Source organism: Notolepis coatsorum (genome assembly GCF_963971535.1).
Source record: "Notolepis coatsorum genome assembly, chromosome: 6".
Lineage (NCBI taxonomy): Eukaryota > Metazoa > Chordata > Actinopteri > Aulopiformes > Paralepididae > Notolepis > Notolepis coatsorum.
This window is the reverse complement of record NC_140170.1, coordinates 145,154,208-145,177,600: the sequence shown is the minus strand read 5'-3', so window position 1 is coordinate 145,177,600 and position 23,393 is coordinate 145,154,208. Positions and strand designations below refer to the sequence as shown.

Here is a 23,393-nt window from a genome sequence, read left to right as displayed (position 1 = left end):
TAAGACAAAGTAAAGGTTTAGTTCTTTTTTTGTTTTGTTCATTTTATTTGCATATAAAAAGGTTGGTCTCTCCAGTAGGGATGTTCGATATTGGCTTTTTTACCGATACCGATATTGTCCAACTCTTAATTTCCGATACCGATATCAACCGATTTTGTGGTTAAGCAAACCGTTATGAAGGAGAGACGTATATTATGCAAAAGGCAGAAACTTCATAGCCGTTAAATAAACTATCTTGGCAACATTGTGTGTCAAGTCATGTATGCACTTTAAATTATTTAAATTAACAGACTCAAACTAAACGGTTCACATTGGTTTCACAACTTCAGTTCAAGTGTATATCGGCAAGCCTGTAACAGCTGCTTCTGAGGCCGATTCAACTATGGATTAATCACCAATATCATCACCTTCTGAGTTCTGATGGACAAATCATTTCAGTAAACAATAGCAGGACTCTTTAAATTAGTCCACTAAGCACAGACTTATCCCGCTTTACAAGCATTGTTTTCTCATTACACTGTCTTGACTGTGAATACATACATTCCAGAGTGAATACATAAAAAAAACATACCATAATTGGAACTTAATTGTTCAGTCATTCACACAGCAATGGTTCATATTAATTAGATTTTTAAACTCAGTGAGCTGAATCCGTTCCGAGTCACCAGGTTTGTGTTGTCACAATTTAGTCCTATACGAAAAGAATGTCACACAAAGTACAAATACCAAACATTCATAGTACTAGGAGTCACGGTTTCTTTCAGCTACATTGCATAGGATCCTTTTTTGAAACGCTGCATAGCAATGTTGTGAGACGACGAGAGATGTCATCGTCGCTACTTGAGAGAGAAGTGCCCAGACAGGTCGTGGGGTGGAGTGACAGATGTCCTGAGGTAAAGCAACACAAACCAGCCATGGACCGGTTCTACAGACTTGCCCCACGCTCCTCTCCAGAGACACACATGCAAACACACTACTTCATATGATACTTCAGAGGTTGTACACGGTCAAAGGTACAGAGATGATCTACAGATGCTGCCCATCATTCAAGTGATGTCTATTCCACCTAACAAAGAAATTCGAAGATATAAGTCAAAAGACTGGTCTAACGGTAACAGTATGCATGTTTGTATAGGTGCAATGGTGCATGTGTGCAAATCTTTCCATTATTGCATGGTTTCTTAAACTTTTCAAAGTCTGGGACCCAAAGGACTTTTTTTCCCTCGTCAGGTGGGACATTGAAACATATCACAAACATACTGTTGTCAATATGGGAAACCCAGGCTCATTGAAACACATCACAATCATAACTACTGTTGTCATGTGGGGGACCCACCAGAACAAAGCCTGCAAACCCCCATTCTGGGTCCCGACCCATAGTTTAAGAAACCAGGCCTTAAGAGTTCCCCCGTCACTCAGTTCAGTTTGGCTTCCAGAAAGCTGTGGATCTTCTGCAGGTTCTCTTCCTGCTGCCCCAGGGCTTCCAGCAAGATGCCCATCGGCGACCTCTTCAGCCCGGCTCCCTCGATCTTGTTCTCCAGTTTATTCTTCATGTTGCGCAGGCGAAGGGAGGCGTGTGCAGAGATCACTGGAACACAGACAAACGGGGGTGAGGCAGCTTTTCTACTTGGCTCGTTACATCTCAGGCAGTGTGAGGAGGAAAACATCCAGTGTCCCTGTGGAGCCTTGTTAAAGTGGAACTAGAAGAACACTATCCTTTTATGTATCTGTTCCAGTTGGATCAGGGCCCGTGTTCACAAAGGAAGGAGGGAAGGAGAGCCTTTATTTGCCAAATACACTTAACTGTACATACCAGGAATGTATCCTCTGCGATTAACTTGTCCTCATTTTAGGAGCAGTGGGCGGCCACAGTTTAGAGCCTGGGGACCGACTCTAGTTCTAACGCCAGGCCCCTCGTCAAGGGCAATGGCAGGAGTTACCTAGCATGCATGTCTTTATTTATTTTATTAGTTTTATGGTGTGGGAGGAAACCAGGTGGACTTGAGTGCCTGGAGGAAACCCAACACAGAAAGCCTCCTGACATAGTTAGAAACCAGTACCTTCTTGCTGTGAGGCAGCAGAACTAACCACTAAAGCCACCAGGCTGCCCAGAGTAGGAGTGTTGATCTGTGGTTCCTTTGTAGCATAGTGCATCATAGTAAAATACAGTACAACGGTAGTTTTTATTTTTTCATTTCAGATATTGATTGAAGTGTCTTTTTAAATCGACAGTGGAAAATTGGACGGGTTTCCGCTGTCCTCGCCACTTGTTTAAAGTTTTTAAACAAATATAGTCTTGTCTAGTCTAGAGTCTAGTCTTAATAGACTATTAAACTGATGCTGATTGTGAATGTGGAGTTCAACTTTTTTTTATAATTTTTTTTTATCTCTACAACTTACAAGCCAGAGGAAAAGTGATTCCTGACATGAAGACCATGACACCCCCGAACAGAGACATCAGCATGTAGCTGGCGACCATGATGACGAAGACGAACGCTGTGGGGTTCCGCTTCTTGAAGTCCTTGACCACAGACCTGTTCTCTCCCGCCCACAGGGAGCCCACGAAGACAGTCGACACCACCGCCATTCCCATGAACATCCCGAGAGGGTTCATTAACCTGTAGGGCGACGACATGAGAAAAGCTGTCACAGGGTGATTGCGGTTGAAATACTAAATAAATAATATTGAATAAGTTGATTGATCGGTAGTGTTGCTGCAGTCATTTGCACCATCTAGTGGCTAGAAGGTGTTTGTACAACAACAAGACACTCCGCTATCGGATGATTATGGGTAGGGTCTGTGCATAATGGAAGCTTCCAGGATTTACCTTTTGAGCCAATGAGATTCACAGAGTGGGAGGCCTAGTAAAGGCTAGCTACAGTATTAACCCTTGTGTGGTGTTTGCGTTTATGTTACTCACCCAGCGTTCAAAGTTCTGATGAATCCATTATAATCAAGACATGAATGGAATAAATTGTGTTTATCTTGAAAAATATCAATGAAACAAGGTGGAGGCAGACAGGTTTTTGTCAAATTTTTACTTGTTTTCACCTACAACTTCTGGGTCCAGTGGACCTGAACACGTATGTAATATACGTAAGTGGTGCACAGTCTGTACTCAATGAAAATGTGTTCTCTTATATGTTCTACACCAAAATATTTGCCAAGGTCAATGGGTCAGAGTCTCATTCACCAACGGACTTACAAAGACAAAAGATCAGACAAAATGTTGTCCTAGCTCCACTTAACTCATTGAGCGCCACACCCTTTTCCCATCTTTACTCAATGGCGCCAGCGTTATTGACCATTTTAGCGATGTTTACCCATCGTGTTCTGTATTATAGCTATGGAGACAATAGTATGGCTCATTTGACAGGCATTGTTTGTTCATAGTGCATCACTGACTAACGAGTTAATTTCTACATAGTTAGTTCTTTTTTTATAGCGTTAGCGTTTTAAGGGAACTAGATTATTTTGAACATCTTTTCTATTGCCAGTTTGCTTTTACGTCATATCAATGCCGTTTTCAATTCATTAAATAAAACTGCAAGGGTTGACTCTGACTTTGTCATACAAATAAATAAATCTACATACTGTAACTTTTCAGTGCACGTTTTTATTTACAGTACATTGTGACAACTGAACAAGCTTATGACTTGAACAAGGAACTAAACAAGGGAAACAGTGCTTTAATAATAAAGTTTTACAACAAAAAAAAGTGCAGCTTACATACAGAAAACTCCTAATTCTGGGTTTTATGCATGCATAACATAAAATATAGATTTCAAATGTATGTGTCTTGTACTTAATCCACAAGTCTTCTGCATCCAGAGGTTCCTCTAGTCTTTGGACTATAGACCACTGTGTTGTATGGGTGGGAATCACCAGTTTCATCACGATACCGATTCTTTGGACAACGATACGATATTTTCCGATATCACAAAGTCTGCCACGATACGATATGATATGATTCGATTCAGGTGCCTGCGATCGATATGAGATGATATTATATGCCCATTTAACACAATCAGTAACATAACAACAAAAAAAGGCAATGGAAAAATCATTTGACATTTTTATTTTTGATCTCTTCCAGACATTTAAATGAAAAACAATCTATTTTTGGTTCGTTTTTCTTTTTTTTCCGATATTAATATATCTTATTCACTGTCACAGCGCTGTATTTTGGCTGGAAAAGGCATATTGGGAGTCAGAAGGTGCAGTACCGGCCAGATCCTGTTAGTGGGGCTATCTCGAGAATGCAGTAACCCCCCCTCCTTCCCAGTCCCTAGTGGACCTCTGCTGTTCTCTTAGCTTAGTTAGCTTACGCTAACGCAACGTTAATTTCGGTATTTAACGCCACGTGGGCATAAAGGAATGGCGAGGATGGAAAGCATGTTAGATGCATTTGACCACTGTGTTGTAGCCTACTGTCCTGACTGTGACTATAGACCAGGGGTTCCCAAAGTTTTCAGGCCACGACTCCCGAAATAATGGTGTTATTATTTAAAAAAAAATTAATGTATGGTTGAAACATGCAAATGTTTAAACGCACACGCACTAATAAGCATTGGAGGCTTTTAACCAGGGCCGGACTGGGGAAATCATTCAGGCCAGGAAATATAGCCCCAGTCAGGCCACTTTTTAAGCGGGGGGTCCCCCACCAGGATTTTTTTGTTACAAAGACTTAATTTCCTGCATTTGAATCCGTACCATTTAAATGCCAGTGTGTGTGAAGGTATCACAAATGTTGTAAAAAAAACACAAAAAGTGAAATATTTGCAATATATCAAATGCAAAGTAGATTTTTCTGGGGGGGATTATTACAGTCTAGCATGTGTCAATGATTAGCAACAACACTGGTTTTGATGGATTTTTAGTTTTTTCTTTGTGTGTGAGAGAGAGAGATATATTTCTCCAACTTGTGTGAGTTTAGACTGCGTTAAACTCACTCTGTTGCAGGGATCTGGTTGTTCCCCACCTAGGTTATCTAAATATCATGCCGCTACAACTAGAAACACTGGCCTGGCCTGCTTCTAAGTTCAGTGGCCTGACTGCATGACATTTTTTTTTCTTTTTTATGAAATCAATACATTCTGGAAATCATCTCACGACCCCCCCACGGCTGCTCGCGACCCACTTTGGGAACCACTGTGTTGTAGAGCCTACTGTCCTGACTGTGACTATAGACCACTGTGTTGTAGAGCCTACTGTCCTGACTGTGACTATAGACCACTGTGTTGTAGCGCCTACTGTCCTGACTGTGACTATAGACCTTACTGTTGTGGTTGTCGCGCCAGGCAGGGAGGCTGTGTGCTGGAGAGCACAAATGCAAGTCTTGTGGCTAGCTTCTGATTGATGGCGAGCTAGCACCCTTTTCCCATTACTGCCATACTGTAATTTCCTGTGGCATACGTTGCAAAAACACACACCTGGCTCTTATTTTTTTGCACCATGATTTTGTAAATCATACCCCGTTTCGTAGAGCCAAGCCCATCTCCATTTATTTCTCACGCTTATCTACCTCCGACACATCGGAGCCTTCTTTTAGTATGCGCTCGTCCATGCTTATAGCATTACTAGCTAAACGGAAATCAAGTTTCCACGCTCATACGGGCTCCAATGAGTATCAGAGGTAGATCAACGTGTGAGAAATAAGGTTTGTTTGGTTTGGGTTTTGTCCGCTAAAGTAGGCCTAATGCAGGATTTGTGCACACGTGTTTTCTGACATAGCCTAATGATGTGAAATTGTGAATGCGTTTCTGCTACTGGATCTACATGCCTGTTCATTGTCTATGTATGCTGAAGGTTGATCAGACAAAGTTTAAAAGAATAAAAGTGATTAAATCTATTACTTTTGTCCTGTAACGTGTAAAAGAAAAGAATCTAACCCTAACTAACCTTACTGTCATGCACTTGTCCTAATAAACTATCCTACACTGTAGGGATGCACCGAATGGGAAATTCTTGGCCGAAACCGATACCGAAAATAGAAAACAGTTGGCCGAAAACCAAATGCCGAAAGGCCGAAAATGATTCATAGAATAGATTTTTTTTTACCAATGTTGTTCAGCTACCTGATTATGGAAAAATATATGATTATGGCAAAACTTAACTTAAATAATAAATAATCACTATTATGGGTATTTTTGTATCACAAACAGTACTGTATTTGCAAATCTGGTATGTCATAAATGTATAGATGTAGCAGTACTGTCTATCTGTGTGTCATGTATGTCATATATGTCCTGATGAATTGAAAATGGGGGACCCTGGGGAGCTCCCGTAGCTCACCGCGTATCTCTGCGCCATTTCGGCGTCGGGGACAACCGTGCTCGTCACGGATCTGGGGTACACGAGTTCGATTCCCGGACCCGCCGTATTTTCTCAGAGTGTCTTCCCCTACTCTACATCCCATTCAACCTGTTTCTGTCGGTTATGCTTGACCAGAAAAGCGATAAACGCTAAAAAATGAAGTTAAAAAAAAAAAAAAAAATGGGGGACCCTGATGTAAACAAGACGAAAGTCTTTCTCTGGTCTGCATCCCCTTAATAATTGTGTGTATTGAGCTGTACTGTATTGGACCCATTCTGCAATCTGTTAATAAAGTTTTCAATCAATCAATCAATCAGAGAGAGAGAGAGAGAGAAAGAGAGAGAGAGAAAGAAAGAGAGATAGAGAGAGAGGTAGATAGATAGAGAGAGAGAAGACGTGGACATCTGTGCTCTACTGAGCGCACCTTTCTAGTCCCCAGATGAATGTGCTCTCTTGACTTTGGCACAGTAGATGTGCGACGTGTATGCTCGAGAATGATAATAATAATAATGCTCTTCAGATTATATTATCAACGACAGACAGCGTCAATGTGAGAAACACAACCCCCCCCCCCCCCCCCCCCCTCTGAAGAATATGCATATTAGATCACTCAGTGATTAACCGCGACGGGCATATAGTAAATAAGGATATAAAGCATTACGCGCAGGGTTTACATAGAAACAGCGCGACTCCCCCGAGTCCCAAGAGGAGTTTTCACAGGCTGCAGAACGCAGGACTGAAGAGCTCACGTTAAGCATGTAATGACTGAAGCCGCGTTTTGATGACATCATCACAACAACACGCGTTAGGTTACAGGTTGTTTATGTTTCTGTGATATATTTTCGGTGAAAAAACTCTTTCGGCCTAAAGCCGAAAAGGGCATTTTTGGCCATTTTCGGCCGAAAACCTTCGGTGGCCGAAATTTCTGTGCATCCCTACTACACTGTAGCACGCAACACTTTGATGAACATTGTTACTCAGCTGATAGAGTTGTACCCTTCCTGATGACTTGTCGTACAGAACTTGTAAGTCGCTTTGGATAAAAGCGTCAGCTAAATGACTAAATGTAAATGTTCAAAGAGAATGTAGCGTATATCAGCTTATGATTTATGGTAAAGTCAATCCTGCGGGGTGCGTCATATAAGAAACATCTCCTGGCTGAACTTTTCTTTTCAGGCAAAGTCATATTATTTTTTTTTCTATCTACTTTTTCTCCCCATTTTCTTTTTTCTCACATCCCAATTTTGTATTATCCAATTCTACCCTCCCCTGTCTCAAACGTTGTTAGACCATGCCTCCCACTGGTCGGCTGCAATGTGGACGAAGCCTTGCATCACGTGTCCCCTCCGGTATACAAGGAGGCAGTCATCGCATCTTTTCACCTGCACAGCGCGATCTCTCAGCGGCGAGGAGTAACGCGTGGGAGGCCCACGCTGCCCCTGTTGCTTCCTGATTCTGCTGTACAGGCGCACCAACCGACCTGTAGGAGTCGCCGGCTGTCCACAACGTCCGATCCCCACCCACCGGCTTTCCCACCCCCTAATACTGCCAATTGTATTAGTATGAACGACCAGCCACGCCGGAAGCAACGCCGAGAGCTGGGCTCGAACCCAGCATATCCTGCATTAGTGGCGAGCGCCTTGCCCACTGCGCCACTTAGCCGCCCCCAGGCAAAGTCATTATTCTTATTTTAACCTCCACTGTATATTTTTCTTTAATAGCTATCTGGTAGGAGGTTCAGGTCACTGGGCAGTCGCACGGTTAGGTTCAACAACAGTTTCTTCCCCAAGGCCATACAACTGCTTAACTCCAACTCCTCCTAAATTCACCCCCTGCTGTTTATGTTTCCTCTGGTCTAGGTTACATTGAACTGTCATCTATAGTTTTTCGTACTGTACTGTTTCTGTCATGTATTTGTTCTAGGTGGTGTTTTCTGTACTGTACTGTTCCATGTGTCTTTTTATGTATATAGTATATAGCATTGTGGCTAGAAGCTAACGCTAGCTCACGTTAACCAGCCAGCACCAAACTGATGATATCGGGAGCTATCAGTAGCTAGATAACATTAGAGACAATGCCGTGTGTATTAAACAAAGGTGAATAGATGACTGGGCCATTTTGTTTAATGCTTGTTAAGATTGAAGGAGGAGCTTGAGCTAACAGGGTCTGATAGCTAACGCTAGCTCACGTTAGCCAGCGGCAGTGCTCATGCAATCGGTAATGCTAGCAGAATGAATGGATGTAAACTTTATTTAACATATTGCATAATGGGTACAATACAATACGGCTCAATACAAACAATTGTTAAGGGAATGCAGACTGTTGTAGCTTGGACTGGGGTCCTTATAACAATAACTTGACAACACATGGTAGCTGCAGCTATTTGGGCTCTGTTGTCACCGGAAGGGCACGCAGATGGTATCTACTGCGCATGGGCGTTGAGCAACAACGGCTCCGCGCAGATTACACGACATGTTGTCGGCGAGTTTTTAGCGCTATTCCAAAACGGAAACACAATTTCAGGGCTGTACGCTAAGCTTTTTCACTAGGGGCACACTTGCCCCTAAATGAGAAATTTAGGGGCAAACAATATTTTTTAGGGGCACATTTTTAAATAACTATTTTACCATTATAGTAGGGCTGGGCGATATGGCCTCTAAATGATATCGCAATATTTTGACATTTCCTCTAAAGCACTTAAAAATGCTTGATTTAACCCTTTGATGCATACAGTCACGCCAATATGATGATTATAATAAGTCCCTGCAACATATGTTTACATTATTAAACCATGAAGATGCTTTAAAAAATAATTTAATGAAAATGTACTAAGAGTAGTCTACTGACACACTAATAAAAATAATTATTTACATCTAAGACAATTTATATAAAAACTCTTGGGTGCCTTTTACACAGTACTGTGTTTTCTATCCACTTTAGCCAAACACACACACACACACACATATATATATATACAGTAACACACACACTACTGTGAGAAAATAATAATCACACAGACTTAATGATTTTAGAATATTTCAGATAATGAAATTAAATGTTTATATCATCAACTATCCAGTTAGTATTTATACTGTGTGTAACATTTGGCTACTTTAAATTATTGAATGTAGAGAGAGAGAGAGAGAGAGAGAGAGAGAGAGAGAGAGAGAGAGACCCTTCGCGTTTTGATAGTCTAAGCTGCCGTAGGTGATGACGTCACTCTCGAATGTAAACAGGAAGAGATGGAGACACACAGAGATGGCAATTCAATGATATACAGAAATGAATAACCAATAAATATGAAGTTATGTTTAAACTTCTGTTGTCAAGCGTTGTATATATATAATATAACCCACCCCCTTTCCTCACGAATGGAACTGGTCTTGTGGAGTCCGCTTTGACCGTTTTCCAGGGTTAGCAGAGATCGCTAGTTAGCTTAGCATAATCCTAATGGTAACCTTGGTTAGAAGCTACCGTTAGCTCATTGCTCGTGTCAATTAAATTGCATGTTATTAAAGGTCCGCGCTGGTCTGTCTAATGAAATTACAACCGCAACATTATATTGCACTGTACAGCCCTGGTTGTAGGCTAATGTTTTACTACAATTTGTATGGATTAATTTAGGAGTGAAATGCGAATGAAGGGTTGAAATTACCACTCGCAAGCTTGCCCCCAGATATTATTTTAAACTCGCACGGACCAAATTAGGGGGCAATTTGCGATCATATCATCGCAGTGTACAGGCCTGAATTTAGCGTTTTCAGTAGGGCCACAACGTTTCCGGCAAAAACGGCATTTCTATGTAATAGGGACAGCAAACATATTCAAAAACGTATATAAAAACGAGCACAAAAACACTGTGTGTAACAAGGGCCTTAGTCTCTGACTGGTTGGCCACCCCTGTACTAGTACATTGACAAGCTGCTGGAGCCAGCTAACGTTAGCTTGCTGAGGCTACTAGTACATCGACAAGCTGCTGGAGCCAGCTAACGTTAGCTTGCTGAGGCTACTAGTACATTGACAAGCTGCTGGAGCCAGCTAACGTTAGCTTGCTGAGGCTACTAGTACATCGACAAGCTGCTGGAGCCAGCTAACGTTAGCTTGCTGAGGCTACTAGTACATCGACAAGCTGCTGGAGCCAGCTAACGTTAGCTTGCTGAGGCTACTAGTACATCGACATGCTGCTGGAGCCAGCTAACGTTAGCTTGCTGAGGCTACTAGTACATCGACAAGCTGCTGGAGCCAGCTAACGTTAGCTTGCTGAGGCTACTAGTACATCGAGAGTTAACATTACATTCCCTCCCCCAGTCCATCAGAGACTCCCCTACACTCTCCACCTTCAAAGCTCGCCTCAAAACCCACCTGTTCTCCCTTGCCTTCAACCCCCCCCACCCATAACCCCCCCCCCCTCCAACCTGATTGATGTCTGTCTCCAGTCTTTTTTGTGCTATCATGCTGTCTTCCCTGTTCCCCCCATGGTCTCATGTTCCTTTTGTTTTTGTTTCTTTGTTGTTTCTTTGTTTTTGTTTCTTTGCTTTTGTTTCTTTGTTTGTACTCTTGCTCCTGACTATTGTCAGCGACTTCGGGTTATTGAGAAGCGCTATATAAATTAAATGAATTATTATTATTATTATAAGGTTTGACATAAGTGTTGACACGCCCACTGCGCGAAGCCTCTGTGCTAACTTTTTCCAGTTCGCACATATCTATTATCTATGACTAATTCGATCTATTTTTAGGGGCAAATATGAGTGAAATAGTCGCGCTGTGGTTACATGACGTCATTGCTATTTTAGAGCTGGTCTACCGGTTACAAGGTATAGTCAAAATCCATACCGTAGAGCAAACAAATTCATACAGTTTATACCGTATACCGTTTATACCGTCCACCCCTACTCTGAGGCACCAAATCTTCCACCGATTGCTATGTTTTGATCCACTCCTAGGCGGAAACAGCTGGAGTGGATCACAAGACAAGTGATATCCCCAGTACCCAGTTCAAAAGGTAGGCGATACTGCCACCTGGTGAGATTCGATAGTCATTGCAATTCCAACATAGGCAGATGAGCCAGGGAGACCTATGGAGCTCCGGCTGAGTGTATGGAATGGGGATCAAAGGGAAAATATCAAAGGATCAAAACCTGAGAATTCTCGGGTATGGCGCTCAGCGCATGGCGGGTTTTAATCATTATTTCTTTTATTAGCTACATCCATAAATTTTTCATCCATCCAGCCTGATGTTATCATTGGGTATGGGTCTGAGCTTGCAAAGGGCAAATACCGCCGCCTACGCCTTCCAGCCGGTATTGCACTCCATTTGAAACAATGTAGTTTGTTTTCTGGGCCGAGCTGAGCCGTGCGGGCAGGGTTTAAATACTCCGGCAGCCAGGACGAGCGTTTACAACGATACATCTACGATCTACATCACCTCCTTCATATGCAATGCCGGACAATGTGGGACGGACCTACACGACCAGTATTTGGAATGGCAATCAGATCATTAGATTATTTTTTTTGCATTACATTAGAGACAAGGTAAGGACACTATATATCCAATCTTGCGTTGATCTGATATTTTTTTCTCCTGTGATCGAAGCTGTCTGTGTGTACAGTATGTGTATGTGCTGTTTACCGCTGGTGGCAGGAGGGGGGGGAGCGCCGCGCTCCAGGGCCCATTTCATGGGTGCATGAGGAAGGATAATAACGATAGATAATCTAGCGTTGATTTCAGGAAGATTCAATAATCAGGCGAAAAATGACAACGTGATAACTGGATTTCACTAAAGGCAAGGGCTATTATCGCGTCTTTTCCTGGGATTACTAAGAATCACCCAAACTATACTCATATTCAAAACGGTATAAAACGGGAATGTACGGATAAAAAAACAATCTGTGTTATTAGATCCATAGCTATTGTTGTGAAGGGCCAGATTAAAACTGAGAATCTACCTTTATTGTTTGATATACTTTGTATATTATTTATATATACACGGAATATCCCTTTACCTGCGTTCAAACCAGAGTAATATTCGCTCTCCTTATTGGACAGCGCCCTAGGCGCCACCTCGCAAGCCCCCAACGTCAGGTTCAAAGACAAGTTCAGGCATGTCAGAACATGCCCGGAGACAGCGTATTGATCCCAGACAAGGACTGCGGTTTGGGACTAGATAATCACTTAAGTATATATACAGCGCAAGGTGCGCACAGCAGTAGATCACCTGCTTGTCCATCTAAACAAGCCAACGTAGTTCATCGTGTAAATTGAGCACTTGTGCGTTGAGAACATGTGCGAATAGAATAGTAAAGTGTCAGAGTTTAATGCAGTAACGTCAAGTTCGACCTAATCTAATGTGAAGTAAATAGTCGTTCATTTATTGTATATCGTGCAACCACAGTTCGTTCGTGTGTAGCATTACCCAGCGGTTCGTCGTGTTTTAGCTAGTGTACCTTAGCCAGGGTGTGTGGCCTAAATACGTCGCCCGCACCCGAGGAGGCCTAGTCGGAGAACCGTTGGACATGTGCACAGGAGAACCAGCGTCGGCGATTGCAGAACCATTACTGGTTGGATTATATTGATTTGGAACGTGTTACCCGGAGAAGAGCCTCGTTGATTTCCACTATCGTTTGGGATTCAACCTCGTGAGGATTACAACTCGGGCTGGCCTCATGGACAGAGGCTGGCTAGCTGTCATCAGTGCTATCGAGCATTTGGATTACAATTATTGCTTTGCTGCTGATCGTTGGATTTACAAGGACCGACTCCTGTACGTGGAGTCTCTTTATTCTTCATTGAATCAGACTGAGTATCCGAACATTCCTCTACCCTCCAGGCCTTACACCCCGGAGGGAACCCATTGTCTCCAGGCGGTACCAGCGTTGCCTTATATAGTTGCTATTATACGACAGGTGGCGTCAACTCAGACCCATCGTAGGATTCCTGCTATTCCTAGTGACTCATGCTGCTGACTGACTTTATTCATATTCTTCGCCATACAAGCGCGACCCTAATTCTCATTCTGTAACCTAATGTTGCATAATAATAAAATACCCTCAAATACTATTTCTTTGTCAATGCCGTGTCCTTGTGAGTGTTCACCATCTATATTCGATGTACTGTCTGGCCAGTAATTAAAGTACATACCTAGCAGTGGTTTAATCTATCACAATCTTTAATACAGTCAGGGTTTTGTAACCCCTCAGTTACAGCTATAATATTTCATATATTTTAAGCACTCGCAAGTTTTGCAGTCTCCCCATTGACTTACAGCGATAGAAGGTAGACAGGGACCCCTGGCGCTGATTTTCTGGCCGATTTTAGGATTCCCTTCTCCTGGATTCGGTCTTAACTAAGAGCAGGATTTAGGAGCACTGAAGACCAGTCGTAAGTCGGACAGACTGGTGTGCGCAGTGTTCTTAAAGGCTTTATTTGGGAGGAATCATGGTGATTGCGTCCATGTAATTGTCAACTCTACAGACATCCTTGGAATTAAATAATCCTAATAATAATAAATGACAATATTTGTATGATACATTTTTTTTTTACATTTACAGTCATGCCTCAAGAGGCATCATGATGTCCAAAAATGAATAAAAAGACTACACCAACACTGCAAATTACAGTGGATGAATAAATAAGAACTAAAGCTAATCACGTGGATATAGCTATAGTGGAATAGACTTAATATTCCATATTTATACCGTCTTGTTGCGCGCTCCTTGTTGGCTTAACGTTGAAAATAGATTGTCTTTTAATATACTTGTGCTGTTCAAGTTGGTCATGAGCAGTAAAACTCCTGTTTTTATACATAATCAGGTTGTTTTTAGTAATACTGTGCACAAGCATTACACTAGAGGTTCCAGTAGTGGGCAGCTTGAATGGCCAGGTCCTAGAACCAGCTCTTTGGGGAGATCTTTTATTTTTAGAGCATTAACTCTTTGGAATGGCCTGCCTCGGAACCTCTGCTGCATTTACAGTATTCACTTTTTAAAAGAATCTTAAATTGTTTTTAACACTGTAAAGTAATTTTTTGTTTTTGTTTTACACGAATGTAATTTTAGCTATCTTAATTGTTACAGTAGTTTCATTATGCATTGTGTGTAGTGACTTTTAATATTTTTTTTTTACAATAGTGATTGTTTTTGTATGTTTTTTTGTGTGTGGACCCCAGGTTGCTATCGCACCAGCTAATGGGGATCCTTAATAAAATCAAATCAAATCCTGGCCACCTGTTCAGCACACGCACACTGTATAGCCTACGTGTGTAATGAATGAACAGTAGGCTTATATTATTCTAATGACTTCTTTCATTAGGATATAGTAGATACTGTATGTGCTGCCAGTACGTACAGTACACATCTTAGCATGACATCTTAAGGTCACCACAGAGTCGGGCGTACTGTGAGCATGTCCGCAATCGTTTGATGTTTCAGTCAAGCGTACCACCGCTTACCAATTTCCTACATTTCTCATGCCAGTTTACTACATTTAATGCAGGTCGATGTCAACCAACACGCCGAGCAGCCTTTTGTGTGACACCGGTACACGACGCCTCTGTGGAGTCTGGTCCACTCACGTCCGACTCTGTGGCGGCCTTAAGATGTCACTGTACTACAGTAGAACTACAGTATGACTACTATACGCAGCGCAGTATCTGCGATCTCGTAATAAAACAAGTCATTAGAATAATATAAGCCTACTGTTCATTCATTACGCACATATACTATACAGTACGCACATGTGTGTGTGTGTGTGTGTGCGCACGCTGCGGCAGGTGGCGGTATAAATATGGAATATTAATACAGTCTATTCCACTATAGCTATTGTGTGCTGTATGATGACAATACATTTGAATCTAATCAATGCAGACCCTTGTTTTGCACACTGCCCTTGCTGGAGGGGCGTGTCTGTATGCAAATTAAGTATACAAGAACATGCACCTGGGGTTCGCAGCTGTGATCATTTGGCAAGTTGAGGCCATGTCCAGACGAAACCGTCGTATCAGTCAAAGTATTTGATCGTATTATGTACCTTTCATCCACACGGAACTGCGTTCTGGCAGCCTGAAGACGCTACTTTCTGAGACTGGCTTCCAGAGTGCGCAATTCTGAAGACGCTCCCCTTTTGTCACCATCTTTACAAGCGATACACATCTTCTCCTGAACCAATGATGCGATAGCCCACCTCTCCCTTAAACCCGCATGTGCAAACTCAGCCAAACATCACCAACCACCGTCGACAACAGATTGACATCTCCCTTACAGTGTTACAGAAGCTATTGAGCTTGATCAGGCTTTTACAGCTAAATGTACTTTTTCTGAAAACCCAAGTAGTAGCCCCTTCAGTTGATCATGACAAATCCTCTCTTACCTTGACGATTAAAAAGCCTCCATAATTTATAGTATCCCCATGGCATGGTGTTGAGCTGTAGCCAGCAAGCTATGCTATGCTATCAACATTAGCTAAATAGCTAACCAACTAAATAACAATAGACAGTGGTATCCTGAGGTAACGTTAAATACAGACAACGTTTGCTAGTCGAGAGGACTGGACACAGGTACAAGTTAAACATCAATAAATTACTTTAATACAACACAGGTAGTTTGAGCTGCGGTCTCTCTATCTCTCTCTATCTCTCTCCCTCTCTCTACTCCCGAACGTACGTTGCGCCGCAGTGTGTGTCTCTGGAAAACTAGGTCAGCTCAAAAGCACAAAACCGGACGGCACAACAACACTTCCGGCCGGGGGTTTTAAAAATAAAAGAGCGACGTCTAAAACAGGAAATACATTTATTTTGTACATTTGTGGCACGCACTTATTATCTTGAGACGTTTTCATTTTTACGGAAACCTTTTTTTAGAAAATGAATGACGAAACGAAAACGAAAAAGATCAAAATCGTTTTAGTCTGGACAAGGCTTAAGACAACCTCTCCACGCATTGGTGAATCCGGGGGTAATTGTCCTCGGCTTTCTCTTACGACCTTCCAAGGAGGTTGTCGTAAGAGAAATCTTAAGATAATGTTGGTGAATGAGGTCCAAAGAGTCTCAGGTAAAAAAAAAGTATTCATTGATTGTATTTCTCTTTTAGTAAACATTGAAAATGGGTCCCACAGACCTGAACACCACATAAGGGTTAAAAGGAAACATACTTGTTCTTGACCATTCCAGTCCCATGAACGAAGACTGAAATCATAGAATCTGACAATTTTTTAGAGAATCAAAATCTGTATAAAGAGGTTTTGAAGTACAAAACAGCACATCCAACACCACCAGACACTATGATTGGGCAGTGAAGACACTGGACACTTAAGTCTTGACTTCCTGGCCTTCTACATTTTGTTGGTTTAGTTACCTTTTCCATAAAGACCCATATTCCTTGGGGTACACCTGAACAATAAACTGGACTGGTCGGACAACACAGAGGCCCTCTACAGGAAGGGACAGAGCAGGCTGTTCTTCCTGAGGAGACTCAGGTCCTTCAATGTGTGCAACAAACTGCTGCAGTCTTTTTACCAGTCTGTTGTGGCCAGCATCCTCTTCTATGCTGTGGCATGCTGGGGAGGCTACATCAACTCAAGGGACACCAACAAGCTCAACAAGCTGGTGAGGAAGGCTAGCTCCGTGGTGGGAGTCGAGCTACCTAGACTTGAGGTGATGGTAGAGAGGGGGATGATAAGGAAGCTGGCTGCCATCATGGAGAACCCCTACCACCCCCTCTACGACGAGCTAGTCAAGATGAGAAGCTCGTTCAGCCTAGGGGTGGGAATCACCAGTTTCATCATGATACGATACGATATCGATTCTTTGGACAACGATACGATATTTGCCGATATCACAAAGTCTCTCACGATACAATACGATACGATTAGATTCAGGTGCCTGCGATCGATATGAGATGATATCATATGCCCATTTAACACAATCAGTAACATTTAGATCAACAAAAAAAAGGTAATGAAAATATCATTTGACATTTGTATTTTTGAGCTCTTCCAGACATTTAAAGGAAAATCAATCTATTGTTTTTAATACAAATAGACCTCCTGTTCACTGTAAAGTGCCACGTTTTGATATATTGAGCTTTAAACTTTAAGCTACATTTTTTGGAACTCAAAACTCACAACCTCCCTCTCCCAAACCGTTCCTACAACAATTTGTTGATGTTGCATGATCATGTATAGGCCTACATTTATTATGTATTATATTGTTTATGTTTAAATAACATTTAAACATCAAACTCCTCTGACCTCATCTGGTCTTTCCAAAGACTCGCGCACACACACACACACAGAAAGGGAGAATGCTATGCTGTAACATCTACACACACGGAGCTACTGCTGTTGTTCTTGGGCGGATATGAGACTCGCCACAGGATTTTCAAAATAAGAGTATCGATATGAATCGATCTTATTACATCGCATCGATCCGATTCGATTGTTGATAATTACATCGATGTATCGATCTGGATCGATGTATCGTCCCACCCCTAGTTCAGCCACAGACTCATTCCCCCCCGACACTCAACTAACCGCCTCGGACAGTCCTTCATACCAGCGGCCATCAGGCTCCACAACAGTGGGCAGCGACTAGCAGCCTCCAGGCTCCACAACAGGGGGCAGCGACAGCGACTGCTACCAGACATTGACCTGGGACTTATAGGAACCCAAGGAGGACAACCTACACTACCTTAGGCTTACTGCACCCTATGTGGATACTGTGATACTGTGAATAATGTATATTTCAGTGGATACTGTGAATAATGTATAGGCCTACTCAGTAGATAGTAAATTATAACACTACCTCATGCATACTGCACCTTATGTGACACTGTGAATAATGTGAATATTCCTCAGCTAGTCAGATAGTAAATTATATTGACCATATTGATCAAATTGTTTACACTGCCTGTGTTGTTTTTTACTACCTGTATACTGTGTTGTTTTACTACCTGTACCCCCCCCCCTCCCCCCCATGCTGCTATGATGCCTGAATTTCCCCAAGGGGATCAATAAAGGAATATCTTATCTTATCTTATAAACTGACCGTTGGACCAAAACGCCAGATAGGCCTATGTTTTTAACCATGTTAAGTCATCAAAGCTAGGATATTTTTCTACTAATAGTATCATGCTCATAGGGCTGGGCGATAAAACGATAACGATAACTATCGCGATAAATTATTTCCTCGAAATAAACATGAAACGTGGTCGCAAAGTTTCTATATATCGATTTTCCAAGCTTGGCTCCGTTCAGCCTCGGCTCAGCACACTCACTAACAACAACCAACGTTACGTGATGACGTGCTTACGCACAACAGCTAACAACCAATCAGTGAAGGAGATGGCCGAGAGCGAAGTAGACCCGGAAGGAGGTAGGACTCACTCAACAACAAGGCTTGCTAGGCTAATTAGCTTGCACGGCGATGTTTTATATATTTACGTGCCGAGTATGTGTGTGGCGTGAATTCTGAGGCCACGTTTATAGTAGTGGGGGTATACAGTGGACGTCGTTTCAATATATTGTGGCGGAAGAGAGTATTTTAGTGTCATATTTAGCACATTGTCATGGAATACACCGCTTAGATACTACAGGCTTGCTAGGCTAATTAGCTTGCACGGCGATGTTTTATATATTTACGTGCAGAGTATGTGTGTGTTTTGAATTCTGAGGCCACGTTTATAGTAGTGTGGGGTATACAGTTCGTTTCAATATATTGTGGCGGAAGAGAGTATTTTAGTGTCATAATTATTGTCATGAGATACTCCGCTTGTCGGCTAACTGCTAACGTGCGCGGACTGATGACGACATCAACTCGACTTGAGACATTCGCAGCAGCATAAGAAGTTAATTAAACTTGACAGACATTATATCGACGATAATTATCGATATCGAATTATATGAAAATAATTTTATAATTTTATCGCGATAACGTTTTTGGTCATATCGCCCAGCCCTACATGCTCAGTGTTTTTTTATTGGTTACAAGCCTCTGGTTTGCCATTGGCCAGTCCACCCAGGTAATCCCTCAGTGTGATGAGCAGCAGTCAGCATTTTTAAAACAGTCAAAAGTGGACTTTGACATTTACAGGCTTTGCAGATAATGACACCAAACCAAGACGCGATCATCTTTAGTGGTCATGGTCCAGAAGTTTATGTTTACAAATGCGGGTGGGGGGCTATATCTTGTCACACATGGTAAATATGTTTTAACTTACACTACAGTATACAACTTATATTAGAGATTTCCAGATTGCAATTTTCTTGGTCAATTCCGATAAAAAAAAATTCGGACCAGATGATTCTGAAGCAAGAAATTCAAACCTGTTTAATAAAAATACATGTTTCTATTTTGTACATCCAACACAAAGACGATACTGAAAAAAATGAAAGGTGAATGTGCATGAAGGTAGAACTAAACCAACAAGGAGAAGGTACGAGGAATCCAAGTGAAGTGAAGTAGGCCCGTCTTCTCTGTTGGTGTGGGACATGCCGTTTCAAAGTTCAAAACCTCCTCATTCAGCTGCTGATTTTCATTCTCACAAAGTATGGTGACATTCTATGATTTCAGTCTCCTTTACAAGGACAGTCATGGACAGGAACGATGAGGAAGTAACAGCTAGAGGCATGTGAGGCCATCTGCTCTTTGATACTTACTGGCTCAAATGGAACTTGTGAATGATATGAATGAGGAACCTGAACAAAGCAGGCTAAATTCAGCCGCTCATAAAGCGAACTGATTCAACATTTCAACTCACTGTAATTTCCTGTAACACATCATGTGGTTTTCACAAAGTGTGGGTATTGGCCGGCACCCCTCCCCCCTCACACACATACAAAAACCTAGAGCAGACGCCTGTTCCATTCACACACCAATAGGAAATGTAGACGTTTTGACAGAATGAGGCTCATTCGAAATTGATGTAGCCTAAATATTGGACCGGTCTATATGACACAGTGGAGGTGTTCTGAACATTCTGACACTAAACTAAACAACCAGGTGTGTCATCAATCATCATACCTAGCCTCTGCATGCCTGCATTGTCTGTCCTCATCTGTCTGGCTTGTCTGTGTGTCAGGTTGATGTCTCTTCACACTAATCCCTCTGTCTGTATAGTTGTACTGGATGGATTCCAATTGTTTTACTGCTGACTGTGTGTTGTCTGCTAATGCTTATGTCTTGTTGTTTATAATTATGTCTTGCCTGCTAAATGTCTTGTACATAACTGTCCTGTCAGCTAATTGTTCATGTTTTTACCATGTAGGCCTATATGTCTGCTTCACGTGTGCCTTACTGTGCCAACTATTTGGCACAGTAAGACAATTCTGGCTTTTAATTGTCTGCATGCTGTTGTGTCTTCCTGTTTTTAATGGCTATTTTTAAACAACAGTTGCCTTTTGGCTAACGTTGGCACATTTACAGCAATTGTTTATTAATGTACACCGTCTCTGTAAAAATGTAATTGTAAAAAAAAGATAATACAAATAAAAACTGGTATTTCTCAAGTAAATTACTTGGGAGAAAAACGTGTGTTGTGATGTTTTGAGGCATCTTCGCATGTCTGCTAGAGCATGTCTGCAGTGAGTCAAAAGTGTCCCTCCCCCACAACATTATGTTTGCCCCTCCAAAGGGTTCCAGAGAATGACAAGGTTTTACACTAACTTAACTATTAGGCTTACAAGGTAATAATTGCATTACATAGCCTACATTGCGTTGCTCTATCATGTCTTGGAAGCAGCGTGCTGCTGTGCAGATCGAATGGGTTTCTCATAATGGATGAGAGCTCATTCCAGTTCATGTAAACTGGTTGATGATGTTTATCCTGAACAATAACAGATTATCAGCGTGCACTGAAAAGTATCTCATTGCATTGATATCGTGCAAGCATTGTTCATATTGTTTAACATGGTTGATAAATAATTGTATACCTTATTGTCAAAAACTCTGACCTCTGCTAAAATATTGTCCCCTGAAGCTTCTTATTAGAAATGAGCCAACATGATTTCCTTTTTTGTTTGTCAGAACTGCCAAATACTAATTTAAAAGAACAAAATACCTAAAACAATAGCCAACACAGTAGAAATAACCTCCTGCACATCTATTGCACTGCATCTTACACTATGTCATCATTGAAAATAAAGTGTAGTTACTATTATAGCCCTCTGTATCATTGGTGTTTGACTCATAGAAGAGTGTGACACAACACACAATAAATCCTGAAGATATTGTGAAACAAGAAAGATATGCTGAACTTGTAGCAACATGTTTTTGCAGGCGATTTGTTTACTGTGACGTTAGTGTTTCAGTCTTGGACCATTGACTTATTGATTGCATTTTGTTCTATACTAAACAGTCGTGGCTATAGGAGGAATAGCTGTTTTACAGATGGCTATTATCATAGCACCAGCTGGTTCAATAAAAAAAAAGGCTTATGGGTTCATCATCTCCATAACAACAATATGTGTCAACTCAACAACACAGCTAGTGAGTCTGTACACCAATGTACAGTTTCTTCCCCTTCGGATGTATATATTTTTTATTATCTCTTTTTACTACACAGTTCTGTATATCTGTATGTCTTGTATGTATGTCATAAATGTCCTGATGAATAAAAAATGGGGGACCCTGATGTAAACAAGACGAAAGTATTTTTCTGGTCTGCATCCTCTTAACAATTGTGTATTGAGCCGTACTGTATTGTACCCATTCTGCAATCTGTTAATAAAGTTTTCAATCAATCAATCCCTATTTTTTGAAAATGTAGCCAATGTTTCCTAAAGCTAAAACCTGGGGGTTCGTCCCATAGACTTAAATAAAGAACAAACCATTTTCTTTAACTATGCCATCACAGTCATTAGAATAAAAACTCAACCTAATTATATGATTTCAATATTATTATAAGGTCTGTGTGCCTATATGCTGTAGGACTATATTTAATCAACATAGTTAAATGTATAGCAAATACCCTATTCCTTCGTTAGGCTTCATTTTACAGCATTGATGTAACCCCAGGCATACATACCTGTGGCCCAGCAAGGCACACATGACTCTTTGAGATGTTCATTCTCTCTCTCGTCACATCTATTTGCAATAAATGACGTGCATATGGCAGTAAAGGAACAGAACAGGCTTAACAATGAACAGGATCAAGACATTACTTAAAACGTAAATGACTGTAGGTTTAATTACTACCTTATATGCTACTAACGTCACCTGTAGTGGTGGTGGTGTTGTTGTTGTTGTTGAATGAATTAATGAATGAAAACTTTATTTAACAGATTGCAGAATGGGTACAATACAGTACGGCTCAATACATACAATTGTTAATGGGATGCAGACCAGAGAAAGACGTTTGTCTTGTTTACATCAGGGTCCCCCATTTCAATTCATAGTGACATTTAATGACATGTACAACATACATGACATCATGACATGTATGGCATAGGGACATACATGACATACAGGTATATAGTACTGTTACATTTGTGACATATCTGATATGCAAATATACAGTACTGTTACCCATATATCCTGACAGAGTTGTTGTTTTTGTTGTTGTTGTTGTACTACACATGCGCCATACACAACTAGGCTAAACATGATTACTTACCCGACTACAAGGAACACAACGATGGCCATGGCTAAATAGTTGGTTTGGTAATATAGCAAGTTGCTGACAACCCTGTTGTTCCATCTCGCCAAATCTTTCACGTCCGGTTTGGCAAATCTTTCTGACCCGGGGAAGAAGTCGTCCCACAGTCTGAGTGGTGCGAGTTCTACTTTAATGTTCGCCATCTGCCCCGAGGTTCTGAGGTTCTGCACAAGAACCTGACAACAGAGCCAGACTCTAGAGGCACAATAAGGTCTGTCATTTAGGATCGGGGACCAAGGAAACCATTTAAAAGGAAAGGGTCATTACGTCACTGTCGGCCGACATTGAGCGAATGGGATCAGATAGATATCTATGGGATCAGCCATCTATCTCCTCGATTACCAAGGCATAATTACCTCGAATGTCAGAATCAGCCATTTGTTGAATTGTTAATTAGCTAACGTTTGATATATATATATATTGTTTGGTA

General features: G+C 41.5%; 1 protein-coding gene across 1 annotated transcript; it reads right to left on the bottom strand.

The window, feature by feature from the left end:
* Positions 1-55: 55 nt before the first annotated feature.
* On the bottom strand, positions 56-23,151 carry arl6ip5a (ADP-ribosylation factor-like 6 interacting protein 5a). Its single transcript, XM_084316552.1, has 3 exons — positions 22,922-23,151; positions 2,401-2,618; positions 56-1,588 (listed from the first exon to the last, which is right to left on the bottom strand). Exons 1-3 carry the CDS (start codon positions 23,104-23,106, stop codon positions 1,416-1,418), a joined length of 576 nt encoding a protein of 191 aa, XP_084172678.1. The 5' UTR covers positions 23,107-23,151; the 3' UTR covers positions 56-1,415.
* Between the last annotated feature and the right edge of the window lie 242 nt (positions 23,152-23,393).